The 18,171-nt window shown below is 42.9% G+C and overlaps 1 protein-coding gene across 1 annotated transcript in view; it reads right to left on the reverse strand.

Annotated features, from left to right (window-relative positions):
• Positions 1-320: 320 nt before the first annotated feature.
• FBXL17 (F-box and leucine rich repeat protein 17) overlaps positions 321-18,171 on the reverse strand; it is a 423,066-nt gene continuing 405,215 nt past the window's right edge. The window contains exon 9 of the mRNA XM_080933091.1: positions 321-2,995. Coding sequence (XP_080789217.1) covers positions 2,861-2,995 — 135 coding nt within the window. The 3' untranslated portion in view covers positions 321-2,860. The remainder of the gene's footprint in view (positions 2,996-18,171) is intronic.

Below are 18,171 nucleotides of genomic sequence, written 5' to 3' on the forward strand. Positions count from 1 at the left end.
CCTTTATTTACTTGCCTTTGAGGGGTAGGTAGAGACTAGATGACTAATGAGGAACCACAGAGAAGGGATTTAAAAGTTCCCTTGCTTACGTTTATGAGGTTTCAGTCTTGTTTCTGAATCGTCTTCTTCATTCTGGATTAGTCAAACCTGTACAAGGCTGAGTGAGACACTGGAGGGCACAGGTGACTGCATGTCACACCCAGCCAGCCACAGGGAGTCCACTTAGTGTCGAAAATAAAGCCAAAGACACGATGTTTTGTTTTTCTTTTATTGCAACCCATTGCAAGGTCAAAAGATCCACAGAAATATAGAAACTACAAACTGGGTGAATTTTTTTATTCATTGAAAAGGACATTAAAGACAAAGGGCCAGGATTTTCCACTACAGCAATCTATTTCATAGGCTTTATTCTGAAAATACTGTTGACATTTAGAGAGGATAAAAAGCCCCGCATTAAATGTGTTCACATGTACTTATGACAATCTAAGGAAAAACAGGGACTATATTGCCCAGAAAACAAGTATTTTAAGCCTCATTTCAAAGCGTCTAATAAAAGCACATTCAACAACCTTCACAGGATCACTTGAGGTGATGCTTTTCCTGGCTGCTTTTTTTAGATTAATGCTTTGAGGCTGGATATGATATTTCTAGATTTCTACAAATGAGCCGAGGCAGTTTTCTGGGTTCTGTTGTGTCAGGGTTCTGTATTAGTCAGCATCATGAGGAAGAAGTGCACCCCCACCCCAAGCTAAAGCATTTTATAGTGCTGAACTTTAGGTTCAAAGAATACAGCGTTTAGAAAAATCAACTGTGCACTCTGAAACCATTGGCAACTAGAGTAACCCTCGAAGATTCTCACAGCTTTAAAATGAAACTGTCCTGTCTCTATCAAGGATGGACTTCCCTTCTTTTGTCTCTTTTTGTAACTATTTAAAATATAGTGTGACATATATAAAATTAAAAATATAGTGTGACATATATAAAATTAAACTTGTTTATTCGCTTAGGCTACTATTACTATACACACTGTTTTATAAATTAGTTTTGGGTTAAAAACCAGTTAAAACATTATGAAATAACATTTTTAGTAGTGGAGAAATGGATATAAAATGATACAGTTCAATATATAAGAAGAAATGTAGTTTTCTAATGGTAAACAGCTTTTTCTTAAACAAATTTCATTTTCGTCAAATTAAACTAGCAACCTGTTTGGTTATGAAAAAGGTATTCCTGGTTCTTGCTCGGTAGATTTGCTTTTAACTGATTGGGTTGACAGACTCGGGTCGGGGGAACAAACACTTTCTACAGGAGTCAGGATACACATGTGAGTGGCATCCACATGTAAGGCTGTTCCTGCTTCTTACAGAGAGCATCACTTCAGCAGTGTTGGGATTTATGGGAAACATACTCAGACCTCATTATCATTGTTAGAGACCAAAGACCACATACGGGGAGAATAAATAGCAAGTTCAAAAGTCAAGGTTTTGCTTCTCCTACTACGAAAGATAATCACTCTTTAGTTTAAAAAGGCTCCCTGCTGCCTGATTATAAATCCAGACACAGGAGAGGTCATGGAGCCTGAGTCCCTGAAACGAATTAACCGTAGAGATGTGTGAAACCAAAACGTATACCCCTTCTCTGATAGGTACTGACACAACTAAAAGCTGGTAATATTTAATTAAAGTAAAATACCTATTTCTGGTGAGTGTAAACAGAATCTTAATGAACAGATTTTCTAAATTTTCTCCTTAGCTCAGACGTTAGCTAACAGTAGGTCTCTGCAGTAGTGTAAGAACTATTCAAAATAATAACATGCATATATTCAAAAAACCTGTTCTAAATCCCAAAGCAAAGGAAAAAATACAATAGGAAGATTGTCTACGTACATCTCATTCATTAATCTTCTATCAATATAAGTACCCCACCTCAGAATATATTTTCATAATTACCAAAATAATGAAATGATCTGTAAAAGTTTTAAATAACTGCACACCATTAATTACATTCGTGGCTTCCATGTGGATAATGCCAAGATTAGCCCCAAATGTCACTAAAATACATATTGACCAGTAACTATCCACAAAGTAAAAGCTAACACAGTGCTAAAGCAAAACCAACTAAAATATTTATTCCTTAACAGAATGCATTTACAGAACAATGAATAATTAACTTCTGTGAGCTGGCCAGGGGACTTCGGACTGTTGCCTCCATACACAAATTTACAAAACGTTTTATGCGTCTACTTCCTAAGTTACCTACAAGACAACAAAGTGTCCGCCTATGGGCACAGTAAGGTAGGCACAACCACGGTGGGGGCATGCTCTCTTCATGACCCAGGAAGGGTCCTGTCAGGAAATCATTTACCAAGTAAGAACGTGGCCTAGCCCATGTACCTAAGCATGACAGACCATGAGAGTGGGGCTGTAGGTGTGTATTCCGGGATTTTGAAGGGAGCTAGTCTCCAGGCTTTTAGCTAAAGCAACATCACTTCTGTCCTCTCAGAAGTGTACAAGCCCAAGCCTTGTGGTGAGCATTTCCACGCTGTGTCAGAATGTAAGTAGCTCAAGATTATACACCCAGTTTTCTGATTTGAGAGTCCACAAAGTCTCTTTTAGAGAAATAAACTTTTGAATTGAAAGAAATTAAAAGGTTATGGTTTTCATAATCTTTGTTTTAGGGCAAACACGCCAGCTCACTTGGGGGTAACAGTGCACTTATGCTACGCAGAATGCAAACAAACAGAACACTTGGGTACAGTGCAGACAATGACACTTAAAACCTTTCCAAAAGACGCCGTTCCAGCCCCACCATCTGTCCACTCTGCTGAACAGCCTGAGTAGACCCGGGCAGAGGAAGAGAGTTAGGAGGTGGACATATTGGGGGTCCACCCCATCTGGTAGGCTCTCTCCAAGGTCCTCTTGCAGTCCTGCAGAACGGTGCTGAAGGTGATGTGAGGGTACTGCTGTACCAGCTGCTCCACTGTCACCTCATTGACCTGTGAGCAGAGAAGAGTTGTCATCAGACACGGGGGCTACCAACACCATGCAGCCAGTGCTCACTGGAGCGCAGGACATGCAGTGTGATGAGGAATCCTGGCTCCCCCCTTCCTTTCCAACTTAGCAACAAGACCAAGTATTTGCTGAACACCTGTATTTTTCCCGTGGTCTGATGTCTCTGATATTCCAGCACTCCACTGCCTGTATGGATTTCTAATTAAACATGGATGGCATGAAACCAAATGTACCTGCTAAGCATAAATGACCAAATGACTGGAAATGGCCAAGATCGCAACGATGCCCACTAAGGACGCAGAGCACAGAGCACGGAGGCAGTGAGAGCATCCTCCTGCATCTCCGACGGCTTCACCACAGAAAAGCCCTTTAGGCTGAACACGGCTGTGGCGGGGGGGGGGGGGGGGGGCACAGGATTCAGTAGAAGTGCAAAGAAAATGTTTATTTTTCTTCCCTTTAAATGTTAAGACACCGAAAACCTCAGGCCCAGTGTGATGAGAAGGGCTGAGATTCGAGGAAGCAATAATTCAAACACACATGGCAGGCAGGTCAGGGAAGGCCCCAGCAGACCTCAGCTGTCAGAGAGCCCACCTTGATTCCCGATTAGACAAGGCAATCAGACAGGCCTAATTAAAACTAACACCTTTACAATTGCTGGGCTGTGAAGGGATTAATTTGTCAATTATTTTTAAGCTGATTGCAGTTCATATCACAGACGTAGACAGCTTCCTTCATCCTTAAGATAAATAAATGATTAACCTAAGAACCACAACTTATAGGTAGCTTTATTTAAAATCTTTATTGAACACTTGGGCATTTTCGAATACATCAATGTTTTATTTGTACCATGTAAGCTATACTGAGTTAGGGCTGAACAAAGGTATTTGTGGGAGACATTTTTGAACAACCTTCTTAATGGTCATTATTGAAAACCCAACAGCACCACCATTAAAAAAGAAAACCTACAAAACAGAAACAACCCAAACAAATCTAGAAGGCCTTGCTGTTTGCTTTGGAAGCCTGCTTATAAGTCTAATGATCACACAGCCTGGTTGTCTGCACTTTTCTATATACTTTTATGCAAAAATGCTTAAAATTTGTTCATTTATCTTTTTTTTAAATAAAGCTGTTCAAAAAAAAAAAAAGATTTTGACTAGTTTGTACAGCTTTCCAAAGTTTCAGAATTCTTGTGTACAAGATAGGAATGAGTGTTGAATAAATGATGGGGCTCTACAGAAAGAAAACTAGATGGTGGAATTCTGGTATCATCATCGGGTCTATTTATATCACTAAATAACTTGACCAAACAATTTGGAAAATATCACCTAATTTTCATTTTTAACTCTGTATCAGTGATCTAAAGGCTTCAGTCTGCAACAGCACTTATCCTGAGATGTGTTATGATACAGCTAACTGGTCTTTATGCCCTGGTGTTTCTGACTTAGTATGAAGAACTGCATTGCAAGCACATCCTCTGCTATTGTTGACGCTGTTACCAGGACCAATGTAGATACATGTTTTAAAGAATGGGCAGGGAGGTTTCATAGACTTTATTGACTATTGAGAGAAAACAGGTGCCTAGACTAAGCCAGTGGATGTGGAGGGGGGTTTGATTAAGATATCTGTCTTACTATGGAGTAATCAGATACAGAGATGAAGGAGAAGAAGCAAAGATAAATTAGATGAAGTGGTATTGATGCCTACCTAGATGCCGAGTTTCAGACAGAGCTGACTGCAAAATCAGATGGGTATCAGAAAGTACGGAGTTGGCTGTGCAGGGTGGTCCTGAGCTACATTCTACTTTCTTTGGTTTAGATGTTTAACTGAAAGTTTGTTCCTTTGTCCATTGCTCTAAGTTTGTGTGTGTGTGTGTGTGTGTGTGTGTGTGTGTGTGTGTTAAAGCACAGATTTTTTGTAGTTGTGGGTCAAAAACATGTTTAATGTCTGCTAAGGTTTGGATATGAAGTATCCCCTCAAATTAAAACCTTTATCAAAAAAAAAAAAAAAAAAAAAAGAAAGAAAGAAAGTTAGGTTGGCTATTATTTTTGTTAAACACTAAGAATTGCTATGGTCACGTTGTACTTGTGACATTTAAGGTTTAAGATGAAGTCTTGATAAGTAACCAGGCTGAGATCAAGCACATGACACTAAGATCTAAGACCTGGATTACAGGTGTGAACCAGCATGTTATAGGTGTGAACCAGCATGTTATAGGTGTGAACCAGCATGCTCAGATGTCAAGAAACTTCTCCGTTATGATGTGTTTGTTCAGTCTTTTCTTTCCCCACTCGCTCTTTCTTTTAAATTTAGGATCAGACTCCTCTGCTACAGAAACAAGACCTACACTGTAAACTTGTTGCTGCTAGGCTCAGATGTGGCCTTCTGCCCAGTGCTATGACTGACACAGTGAGCCCTTTCGATGGCAGCTCTGGTCATTGCAACAGGCACTCAGTGGCGGCTTCCTGAGTGCCTGGCTTGACTAATGATGTCCGAGATAAACCTGTCCTCACAGTGCTAAGCCGTATCACTCTGCTTAAGATGTAAGGTCACCTTCATCACAACACTCATTACGATGCTCGAAGGAACAGGCACAGCAAGCAGTGGGTTTCACATGACGGCTGAGTTACAGAAAAGAAAACCTTTCCCTATTTTCTACCACCATCCCTTGGCATATGAATGTCAAGTTAGTATGCACTTGGATTGTCTTATGTTGGAATGTTTAATTTTTAACAACTGTTGTCTGGGCTGCAGATTTGAGTTTCATAAAAAAAATTCATGAATGAGTTTTGGTGTGGGATTAAGACAGACTCCAGTAATTTCAAAAATGGCTCTGGAAATACTTCTGCCATTTTGAACTACAGATTTGTATTTGTCTAGACATTTATATTCATAGCATAGACAATTATAAAATCCAAGTATCTGTCAATTCTAAGAAACACTGAAGATGCTCTATGTCTTGAAGTAGCAAATACTCAGTCAAGACTTAATTCTCTCTGTAATAGGTCACACACCTCAGCAGAATATAAATTTCATCTTTTAAAAATGTTAAAATTATTTGTATACCAAAGTATTGCTTTAAAACAAATTTCTGTAAGTTTGAGGCCAACCTGTTTTACAAAGTGAGTTCTAAGACAGCCAGGCTACACGGAGAAACTGTCTTGATAAATCACAAATAAGCAAATAATAAAATTAATTTCTCTATGATCTCTAATCGGTAACTATCTGATTTGTAGACCTATTTTATTTCAGTATATGCTCAGGGTATTTCACATGATGAAAAGGACTGAGAACAGCGAGTGCTAGAGAAGGCCTGTTCTACACAGTTTAAGATCTCTGCTGTCAGGGGACTGTGTTCCCCACACACTGGGATGAACACAGGCTTCTTTCTCTACAAGATGGCAGAAGCCACATAGTCAGAGAGCACACTGGGGAAAGCCGCACTAGTCCCTCCAGTCTAAGGCACTGCAAGGAAGGAACTGACTAAAAACATACAAGAAGCAAGGGGCAGAACACACTCACACCCAGCACAGATTCACACTCCTTTTCTAATCCACAGGCAGGCAAGGACAAGGTTTTCTGCATAGGGCTGACAGGCAATTTGTTTTGGAGGATCAATTTTTAAAAAGAAAAAAATACCAGTGTGATAACTTTTCCAGAAAGAGATGTATAATTCACCTTAAGGAAACTCAATACACGAAGACATGGATTTATGAAGTATATAAATTAGGTAATAATTTTTCACATTAGCAAAGCCTTTCATGGGAAGGTTAATTTATTTCATCAGCTCCACTAATACACTTCCTTTGACTTAGCAGAATTCGATTTATCTATTTCTTTTGCATAAAGCAAGGTACACCTGTATTTAAGTACAGACGCTATGGGAATTCTCTGGCTTTCACAGGACACGGATAAGAGCAAGCAAGTAACAGGTAGCTTTGTGTAGCCACACATGAAATGGCAGCTGCGGTCCTGAGCAGAGAACGGGTGCCTTCTAAGCAGCCCTTTTGATAACCATGCACTATGAACTGTGGGAAAGCGAGCGGGGAGGACATGTAAACATCCCATTTTAGACCTTTGCTGGGGAAATGTTACACGGGGGGGGGGGGGGGGGGGGAAGGGCAGCAGGCACATGCTCACAACAGGGAAGGTTCTATTTTTTACTTAAAATGTCTCCTGGTGGTGATGGCACATTTTATATCCTGTTATGTTCACTGGCTTCTCAAAAGCCATGATGTGCCTCCTTTTTTTGTAGACTCTAAAAGTGCTCTGGTGCACAGGAGCCTGGTGTAAGAGACCAGGAGACACCAAATTGCTTTCCAGTGCCAGATGACTTATGAAGGCACATTTTCTAACTTATAAAATGTATGTAATATAAATGGGGAAATAAAGGTGTTTAAAGACAATGTCCCATGACATCTTTACAGTTCAATTTCCTTTTTCTTTTTTTGAAAACTATCAATGGCAACCAGTCTGCTTCACATGGATTTGGAAAATGAAGCATCATCGCCCTTAAAGAAAGACTCAGAAATGTTATTGAAGAAATTACTGTGATTAAAGGAGGTAAAAGCATATGCCCCAGGCATTTTAAAGAGTATACAAGAAAGATTAGATTTTATCGTTCTCTCTAAAGGCAGCGTAACCATGATTTACATTTTCAAAATTATTATAACTCTTTTTAAGGTAGTACAATTTGTCTGGTATTTTAATCTATTTTGAGTTAACATCTATTAGTACTTTTTGAAAATGTGAGGCAATTTGCTATGCTAATTAAGGTAAATCATACCATGGTTTCTGTACATTACAGCTGCCACCGCTGCTGCTCCAGAGGGGTGAGGAGAAGCTCAGAGCTCCAACACGCCTCTACCGCCTTCCTTCTGACCAGGTCCTCACCGACAATCTGGACAAAAACCCAGCCTAGAACTCAGCTATTCAAAAACTTGTTCAACTATTTAAAAAATACAAGTATGATGAAGTATGAACGTTCTTTGTTTCTGAAAAAAATTTGTATATGGTGCACGCATGTGAGAGCGCAAATATGAAAATACACGTGCTGGAGTGGCCATGTGTGAGAACAGAGGAAGGGGCTGGGTGCCACTGTTTTCCTGCCTTGAGACAAGCTTTCTCACTGAACAGGAAGTTCGCCCTGTTGGCCAGCAAGCTACTGGTAGCCACTTGTCTCCCTCTCTCAATGCTGGGGTTACAGAGCTATGTGTCCCAGGATGCTGGTGACTTGAACTCAAGTCCTCATCTTTGCAGGGCTCATTCTCTCTCAAATGCAGAAAGCTCTGGTCCCGTTAGAGATACCAAAAAGAACACATTACTTTATACCCAGGCTGTAAGCTCCGGCCCACAAGGGGTATTTCAGTCAACCCTGTTTCCCACCCAACAGGCACTGTCTATTAGCCTCACTGATTAAGACGCAGGTTGTGTAAGATGGTAGTGTTCTGCTTTTATACACTGCCAGATCTGCAGCCTGTGGCACATGCCTACTACGCAGCACATACTAAACGCACTTTTGCTGGCTCAGTGAATACAGAAGTTTCTCAGAGAATCTATTCTGAATAAATAAAAAGGGAGCATGCCGGCACTGTGTCAAGCAGAAGTTAACTGTTACCTGCCTGTCATTTACAATGGGGGCAGTGTCCTCACCTAATCTCAGTCCTGAAGCCCTTAACAATTTTAAGTTCCGGCTCATCCTGACCCTTGGCTACTGTTGTTTTCTACCCAAACTTGTCAGGAACCTCTTTGTACAAATGCTTTCTCAGGAGCTTAGTGATTTTACACTCATATGGTGGCAGAGAAACTGTTGCAGGGTATGAGGTTGTCAGGTAGCCCTCTGAAATATCTAACTCGTCAACATTGTTACACACGCTACGAGGGGAGACAAGTTAATAATCTTGGATACACACACGTTCCTACGATTTCATAAACCACAGGCTCGGGTGTTAGAGCTTTACTAGCCTACTAAGGATGGTGGACTCAAGAAGGCCTGATGAAAAGTCTGAACTTTTCAAGACTTTTAAGGAATCTTCTATGCCACAGGTATTTGCTGGTCTCTAGATTCAAAGCAATGCTATTGGTATCTTCTACTTTTGTGGGGAGAGGGGTGCTTCAAAACTGACATGGCTTCACCCCTCCACGTAGTAAATGGAAGAATTTCTCTCTCTCTCTCTCTCTCTCTCTCTCTCTCTCTCTCTCTCTCCTTCTCCCCCTCCCTCCCTCCCTCTCTCCCTCCCTCCCTCTCTCCCTCCCTCCCTCCCTCCCTCCCTCCCTCCCTCCCTCAAGCTCAGGGCTCTCACAAGGGTCCTTCTGACAAAGACAACTTGGGTCACAACAGAACTAGTACAGCTTTTTTCTCATCTTCTTAGCAAGAAAATGTTTTCCCAGGTTCCAGAGAGAGAATGGTCAGCAAGACTGATATGGGGGCCCTCTTGGAGGTTTACCACAGCAGGGAAGACTGGTATGTTGCTGCAGCAACATCAAAAGCTGAGAGGAATATTCTAGAGAAGTCAAGTTGTCACAGAGGGAGGTCCACAGCAGGCACTCTGGTTGGGAGGAGCCTCCCCAAAGAAGGACTTTCAAAAGCAAGGTGTCAGGCAAAGTTAAGTGTATGCATATTGTGCAGATAAGAAAGCAAGCCAGCCCAAGAGTTATTATAATAGAACAGAAAGTTGTCTGCTTTGTATAGTGTAGTGTGCCTCTTATTACAAATAGCTCTGCTCTGAGGAGGTGAAAGGTGAAGGTGCCTCTGCGGAGGTGCTGCAAAATAACATGTTCAGGCCGTGAGTCCTAACTCAGGACCACTATCCTGACTTTGCAGAGTCCCTGGGCAATGTCACTCAATGCTAACAGCCCTAAGGGGTAACTCCAGGCTGCCCAGAGGCAGAGTGTTATCTCTGGGGCAACAGACCCTGGAGTCTGCATCAGCTTTCTGGATCTCTGGGGAACTATACATGATACCCACAGTGTTCACTGGGTGCCAGCAAGTCTCTCAAATATACTCACCCAATGCTCTGTGGCTGGTTGCCACAAGCTCCAAGATGTCCACTGAAAGTGGTGAGTAGTTACAGGGAGTTAAGTGCCACTCAAAATTCCTTCATGTGTTGTGATGGCCACCGGAGTGCAGGTGAGATTTAAGTAGGACAACAAAATACTGTTTCCCTGGTGGTGCCAGCAGTGGAGCCAGGACACACCAGGCAGTCAGGCAAGTGGCCCATGATCCATCGTGGGCCTTTACCATTAGCTCTTAGCAGAGACGGAAAGGCCAGCTGATGGGTCGATGTCCCTAGGATCTGCCACAACTAACAACACGTTAATTGTCTACAGAACCACACAGGTCTTAATGAATCTATTTCCCTTTGTTTGCAGCAGGATTCTTTACAACGTCGTTTCACTGACAAGCCACAGTTTGCTATGGTTTCCCCATGGGCAGAGCAGAAAACCAGAAATTCGATACTGTTTGTGTTGTGTGTCTTTTGTTCAGCAGTGAGGCAAGTCCTACCTCTGTTCGATAAACAGCTCCCTCTTTCTCATTTTGTCTAAGGTTTCTGCCGAGAGCCCCACCGCGGTGCATACATAGCAAACATATGGCGCATGCTTCCTGACGTGAGATATGTTAGACTGTGTCTGCCATCAGGAACAGACAAGAATGCAGTGGTTGGCATCCCAACTACTTATCAGAGGAAGCGGGAGCTCCCTGTAAAACCCTGGTGCCCAGGCCATCTCCCAGGCAACTGCCAAAGTCTTTGGAAGTTCTCAGGAGACTCAGATACACGGCACAGGTTGAGAAGGAACGGCTGATTCCTGCCACTGGCACCTGAAGGCAAGAATAAAAGCAACAGGTCCCAACCCGTTCCAGCGATGCCCTCCCACTACTGCCCTGACTATGGAGCTGGGCAGAGGAACCCGCTCAGGACGTTATAGCCACCACTGTCAAATATTCATTGCTGTACCAAACAAAAGGCTTGTTTTTTAATGTGTTAAATACACACTGCTGTCTTCTTTCTATGCCTGACCTCAGGTCTCTAACTGGGTCTCAACGACTTTCCCAGAAGCTAATGGGAAATAAAGAAACAAAGAGCCCAGAAATCTAGCTCTCAAACTGACTTAGTGCTTCCTAGAGGAAAGACACAGGGTGCTAGAGAAGCCATCAAAGACCATTCAGTACATTTAAAAGAAGGAAGGCCGTGTATCTTGTTGGCATCTCTGATACCACTTGCTCATCATGGGGTCAGTTGATTATGGTGGCTTGAGACAAATGGAGACACAGACAAAACTTGGGTCCTTTATAACTTAAGATTGTAAACTGCCGGTGCAGGAGAGAGAGTAATGGACAGAGGGAAGGAAGGGAGGGTAAGGGAGGAGAGTGGTCAGCGGGATAGAGAGAGACAGGGAGAGAGAGAAAAACACTAATATAGTCCTGATTTGCAACACACAAACACACACACCTCATCTAAAAGTCTTGAAGCATAGAAGGGTACAGAGACGAGAAGGTAATGCTGGATGGAGCAGCCTTGTAAAGCCAGTCTGTGTTGTCCAACAGTCCTTCCATTTTAGAACTGGCGGTGACTGGAAGCACTATATGCTGTCAATGTCACAGCAGGCCTGGCTAACGCTGTGTCTCGTGAGACGCAGGCTGCCTGTTAACACGAGCACCTGCTTCTGTTCACTTGAATTAGCACAATGAAGACACAGTGAAGAGCCTGGGAGATGGGGATCACAGAAACACCAACAGTGGTGAGAATTGGGGCTCGCTAACCTGAAGCCTCTAATTAGAATGAGTGTGACAGGGGGCCCAATACCCTGACTGTCAGAGAAGTCGGTGACATTTTCATTCCCAGTATCAGCACGCAATCTCCCACCACGAATGCTGTTTCATGCTGGGTGCAAACCTCTGAGTCCAGTCTTTAGGTGTGATCGTGGGCTTGATCTGCTGCTAGGAGGTATGAGTCTGTGCATGCAGTACACGTGAAAACCAGACCATGCTGGTTACCCAGAGGAATCATTTGTGGTGTTCTACAGCACCTTGAGAACCCTGGGCCCGAAGGCTAACGTGGCTGTGGTTGCAGCGGTGAGCGCAGTGTTTATGGAATATATCCTCAAGTTAAGTTGAAGACATAATGGGGGGTGGGGGGACTCTCTTCGCTATAAAATAAGATTTCTTCCATGTCTAGCGGTTTCCACTGCTTCTGCCTCTCAGTTTTCAGTACGCATTTTCATATACAGATGCTCAGGACTCAGCGGTTATCGAGAGCAGGCACCAGTGGAAATGTTACCATGTAGATTAAAATCCCGAAATCTGAAAGGAAATGTTTGTGTTTGATTTTCAGAAGCAGAACTGAACAGAAACCAGAGCACTTAGGAGATGGACTATCGAGGGGCTTGGGGAAAAACAGGTGCCTTCAGTCACCCCAAAATTCTCCAGCTACAGGAAACAGGCACTAGACTGAAGATAGCATCTTTCTTATTTGGTTATTTATTTCTTTCAGTCTAGATGCTACACCTCTCCCAATCTACCCCATGGTTAAGAGGCAGTGGGTTCTAAATATTTTCAAACTTGTAACTATACAGCACCAGTGTGAGCAAAATTGGCAGGATGTCAAATATCTACAGCAACAAAGAGCTGAAGAGAACGCAGATGACGACATAAGATGATCCACCGCCCACTATTTGATGCGTATGTGTGTAGTAAGTCTGTTTTGTTTGACCCTGTTGCATGTAGGTCCTGGTTTAAAAAACTTAGAACTTTAGTGTAATGAGGGGGTGGAAAGTCAGCATGTTGTCTCAGCAAGTTTGTTTACTTCCCATGAGGGTGTTATACACACTGTTCCTTTTCTGTAAACCCAGGAGCAGAGACTGTGGGACAAGAAGGGAAGAGAGAGGAGGCGAGAAGGTCGGTGGGGTGGGGATGGAGAAGGGAGCAAAAGAATGACTCACAGTCAGGGAGTTGCTGTCCTTTGAGTGTACTGCCAAGAGATGGACAGGTTGTGAACAGGGAGGTGGACTGTGTGCTTGGAGATACTACATCAGAACCATGGTGAGCGTAAAATCAGAAAGTAACAGGTAAAGAGAAAGCCAGGGACCTGTCCCTAGACAACCAGGGTTCCAGATGACAAAGACTGGGATTGGGAGGGGCAGGGAGGACAACAGCTGGACTGCTGTTTGAGCCATGGAATCACTCAGTATATCCTCTTAGAACAAGCCAACAAGCAGTCACACAATACCCAAATTCACAATATTTAAGCTGCCATTCTTTCTCAGGCACTGTGAGCTCCATGGGTAGAACTATCTTTACGGTGTTTCCTACCGCAGTGACGGGACTATATAGTGAGCCACTCAGCGGAAATTTACTGAGCACATTAGTAACATGTACGGTAAAGTTAGAAGGAGAAAGACTATGTGAAGAGCAGAAACCAGAGTTTCAGGGGCCACAGCACAGTAGGGGCAGGCGACTCACCTGAGGGCTGGACATCCTGGTAGCTGATGACAGAGGGCCTTCAGTCTTACAGGGCACAGAAGCCAGGCCCGTCTGTGATTGGGCAAGGGTTATTGAACTGGCATGACCCTTTCTACGGTTAAATCACAATCCTATAGCCTCGTCTTTCATATTATTACTGAAGCCGAATGGAAGCTCCAAGGTGAGCACTGACCGTGCAGCAATGATACTCCAGGGTGCCTTCAGGCTCCTCAACACAGCAGTCTAGTGACCCTGATTCTCATGATATGCCAGTCCCCAAGCAGAGGTGAGCAAGACACAAGCAGTTCTTTGCAGCACACCTCACAACCAGATGCTGAGCCTCCTCAAGAGCAAACCCTCGCCTGGCTCCGGCTCCCAGATGGCTTGTGACTGACAAGTCTCTGCTCTGCTCACAACAAAGTCAAACAGACACAAAACCAAGTATTGTTGAGACCTACAGGCCTCTAGATTTTTACCTTCCTCTGTGCCCTTTACTAAGAGTCCTGAAAACAAATTCTATTATTTTAAAATATTGTTGTTGCATGTATCTCAGGAAGCTGCTTGTTTTTCTTTTTTGTTTTGTTTAAGATCTTAGCATGTAGATTTATATTTAGAGCTAAAAACTATGACCCTGCTAGGGCAAGTGATAAATGTGTCAGATAAAAGATTCCAATGCATACCCCTAATAAATGGAAAGAGAAGCCAACATGTATTGAGTGTTTACCATGACCCTGACTTTGGGCTCAGTGGTTTAGTCTTGTTTCCGTTACTCTTGTAACACGACCTTCCGGGCACATGTTGTTAATATCATCGTGTTTCAGATCACCATCATGTGACTCTAAGGCTTGTGATTAAGTTCTGAAAGGCTGCAGAGGTGGCACAGTAACAAAAGTCAAAAGTGGGCAGTGTGGCATGTCCCATGAAGCACCATACCAGTGTTCCCTGGTGTAACAGCTGAGCTGGGCTCAGGATGGGAGTGGCAGTTACACTCAGCGTTGGAGGTACATCGGATGGTTAGAAATGAGATGGGAAGAGCTGACAGAGATGAGGCCTATGGGTAACCTTAATTTTAGCTGGTGGGCTTCTCCCTGTTCAGTTACCAGGCTGTCAGATGGGCTTTAAGGAGCTCCTATTGGAAAATCACAGTGGAACTGGTTTGTCAGCAAGAAGATGCTGATGCTTCAAGCAGAGGCAGGAGCTCAGAGTGCAGAGCCCTGCATCCCCTGCTGTCTCAACCTGCCTCTATCTTTGGGCACACAAGGCTGTGCACTGGCTAGGTGACCAGTCTCTCAAGAAAGAGGCTACACAGTTTAGGTCAGTCAGACTATTCCCGCCTTCACAGAATGGAAAGCATTTTTTTTTCTCAATGTATTTTCTTCAACAGGGCATCAATTTAAATTTTTAAATTTTGGCTAAGGGCGGTCTGAAGACAGCTGTGGGGGTGGGAAGGAGGCCCTGTTCACTTTGTTACATGGCTGAATTGCTACCCAAACAGTCCTGGACACAGTGCCCCACAAATTATCTTTCCCTTAAACTGATTTTTCCAGTTAGTTCGGTGTATTAGTTACACAGCTATCTATTATTCTCCCCACAGGGCTTTCCTGCTCACAATTCCTAAACAAGCTACTAAAGCCCCATTTTTTCCCCCACAAAAATATTTTCAGTTGTTGAGGCTTTCTCTTACCATAATTACTTTCTGAGAAAAGCAGTTCAGTGGTCAAATTTTCCTGAATATTTTTGCATTAAATTGGGCACATGGAACTTGGCCCTGGACATCTTGCGGCTGTAAGGCCGACTCTGGCTGACTGGTCTCCGTCACTTGTTTTCTGTATTAGCCTTCTCTTTGCCATTTAATCAAGGAATTCCACGTGAGAACTGGACCTTCCTGCATCCTAGAGAACTCCTTACAGCCATCCACCTTCATTAAAACAAATAACTGATTTTACTCTTCCAAGAATTTCAAGAACAGTGGCAGATGAAAACGAAGGTCTTGGGAAGTACATTTTTATAAGAAATGAATTGATTTGATTATTTCCATGCTGTGGACCAGTAATAGTCAGCCTCTGCTGGACCCCTGGCCTGGAGGCAGCTGGGTAATCAATGGAATCCCACAAAGGCAGCTCTCCACCCCCATCAGTCTCTCTGATCTTTTCTGGGTGGACTCTTCACGCCTGTGTAATTCTAATTTATGTCAACTAGAAATCAAAGAAATTCCAGGAGGCTTTGGTCATAGGACATCGGCATGGACCTTTCACAACCTATTTATGTCTCTTCCTTGAGTAACAGGGCTGGCAGAGCCTTCTAGACACCTCTACTGCCCAAGAAGGAGGAGGCAACAGAAGGCAGCCACCTGCTTGATGCAGGCAGGGGAGGGACAAGGCCGAGTGGCCTAAAGTATAAACGGGGTGAGTTTCCTCCTGGTTTATAGCTCTGCAGGATCCTAAGAACTAAGCATTTTAAGCAGAAGCTTTGCCAAGAGTGGCTCCCTCAATAACGCTCTTTAATGATACCCCAGACGCTGGCATTTTCAAATCAAATGAACAGTGTGTAAAATTAGTTCTGCATGAAGTTTAAAAAAAAAAAAAAGAAGAAGAAAGTGAAAGGGAGCTTTTAAAAGCTCCAGCACTTCTCAATCCAACTGCTTCTCACAAGGGTTTGGCATTTGAGAACTGCTACGTTTATGATGTTATTCACTGTTCATAATTCAGGCCTGTGTCTCCAAACTCTGGTATTAGCACACAGTGCAGCGGTTTCCCAAACCAGCCAAGCTGCCTCTGGCAAGGGCTCCTTTTCCAGCCAATGCCATGCCATGGCGCACCCCTCCTCCTCACCAACCTCGTCACCCCAAATCATTTTTATTAACCTTCAGTACTGCATTTCCATTTGCCCTAAAGCTTTCCCAGGCATTTTTTCCCTTTTCAGTTTTATTCTCTCCAAATGAGGAAAATATCCTAAGAAACAGACTCATAGTCTAGAAGTCACTGAAGTTGTGAAAACAATTTCTATGACCAAAGTCACCATTGACTTTTATAGTTGTGGAAGCTCTAGTAAACACATTGCTTTTTATCACAGTTCCATCGATCACCTAAGTATCATTAACCAAATCACTAAATAAACATAAGTCAAACTGATAGGTGATATCAGGTCAGCTCTAATTCCCAAGGTCAAGCAAGCCTTTGAACAGTCTTTAAGAATATGAACTCACCCCAATTCATCAAAGCAGTCTCACACAGCGCTCTCTTCTGCTGGTTTTTACAATGCATTAAAGTTTAGGAGATTATGTGGCGTCAGCTTCAAACTCTTTTAACATGCTTATCTACCCAGCCATCAGAAAAGCTGCTCTAACAGAGACTTCTTAATGCACCTCCTAACTTTACAACTTCGTGGGGGAAGGTTACAGTTGGCGGAAGGCTGGAGGACTCCTCCCTAGGACTCAGCAAGGCTGCAGCCAAACAAATTTACTGCAAATTTACTTAGACATTGATAATCCAAGTACATGCTTTCTCAGCTGCAAAGAATATGTTTAATGTTTCTCATCTGGGGTTAGGAGGGAGGACAGACACAGAGAGATACTGAATTTTTTCTATAACAAATAAATGCTATTTTATTATTCTTGTAACCTCTTAGAAGTTGAAGTGGTAAAATACAGCCTCCAAATTAAATATAAGCGTCTCCAAATGAAACTTCAACGTGGAAGCAAACACGACTGGACTCTGCCACTCCTTTCTGTCCCTGGAACAGTTGCTCTATGCAGCCCTGGATTACCTGAACTCAGGGTCTCTGCTTCTGGCTCCCCAGTCCTGGAATTAAAGGAAACCACTACCATGCCTACTTGACTTCACAAATTCTAAGGTCCAGAGAACCCCAGAACATGTCAGGAGAGACATAGAAACATGTCTCTCCCCAGCTCGGGGGTCCTGCTGACCACATTCTTGACTAGATGGCTGTGTAGATGAAGTCTCCTAGCCCTTGGCTGGCTCCAGATGGTGTGGGCTCTCTAACTAATGAACTTGATTAGTGGCTGTCAGGTCTGCTGGGCTGCGACAGGGTGGTAACCAGGTATCAGTTTGGCTGTTCAATGCTTCACTAGCATGGTGACCAAATCTGAAACACCCTCAGCTCTTCTCTCAGCCTTGGTCCTAGTTTTCCTGTTTCTTGGTTCCACTCCTGACTGGTTTCTTCCGGTTAGTTTATTTTCCTACCCCTGTGCCAGCGATCTAATATTTATTTTTTCCCCATGTCTGTGACTGAGCAGATGGTTAGTAACTATAATCAAATGTACTGTGTTCCATGGGGACATTTGTGATTATTTGTAATGTGTGTAAAAGTATGATTATTGATATCTTTCAATAGGATATTTAAGTTTTGATGACAAAGAAACTACAAAAGTATCTTTTGTAGACTGAGTCTACTTTTCCCTTGAATTGAAAAATTTGCTTCCAAAAATACAGTGTAAGATGTGTGTGTGTGTGTGTGTGTGTGTGTGTGTATACACTGCATTTGGAAATTCAAATGTCACAGTATAATACAAATTCCAATAACACTGAAAAGAATAATTCAGGATTATATATAATATATACTGTATATATCATACACATATGATAATGGCTGAGTTATGCTGAGCACTTTATTTGCATTATTTCATTCACATACTCACATTTCTATAAGATAGGTACTAGAAAAATCTTCATTTCATAAACCTGG

Source organism: Micromys minutus (assembly GCF_963924665.1).
Source record: "Micromys minutus genome assembly, chromosome: 19".
Classification (NCBI taxonomy): domain Eukaryota; kingdom Metazoa; phylum Chordata; class Mammalia; order Rodentia; family Muridae; genus Micromys; species Micromys minutus.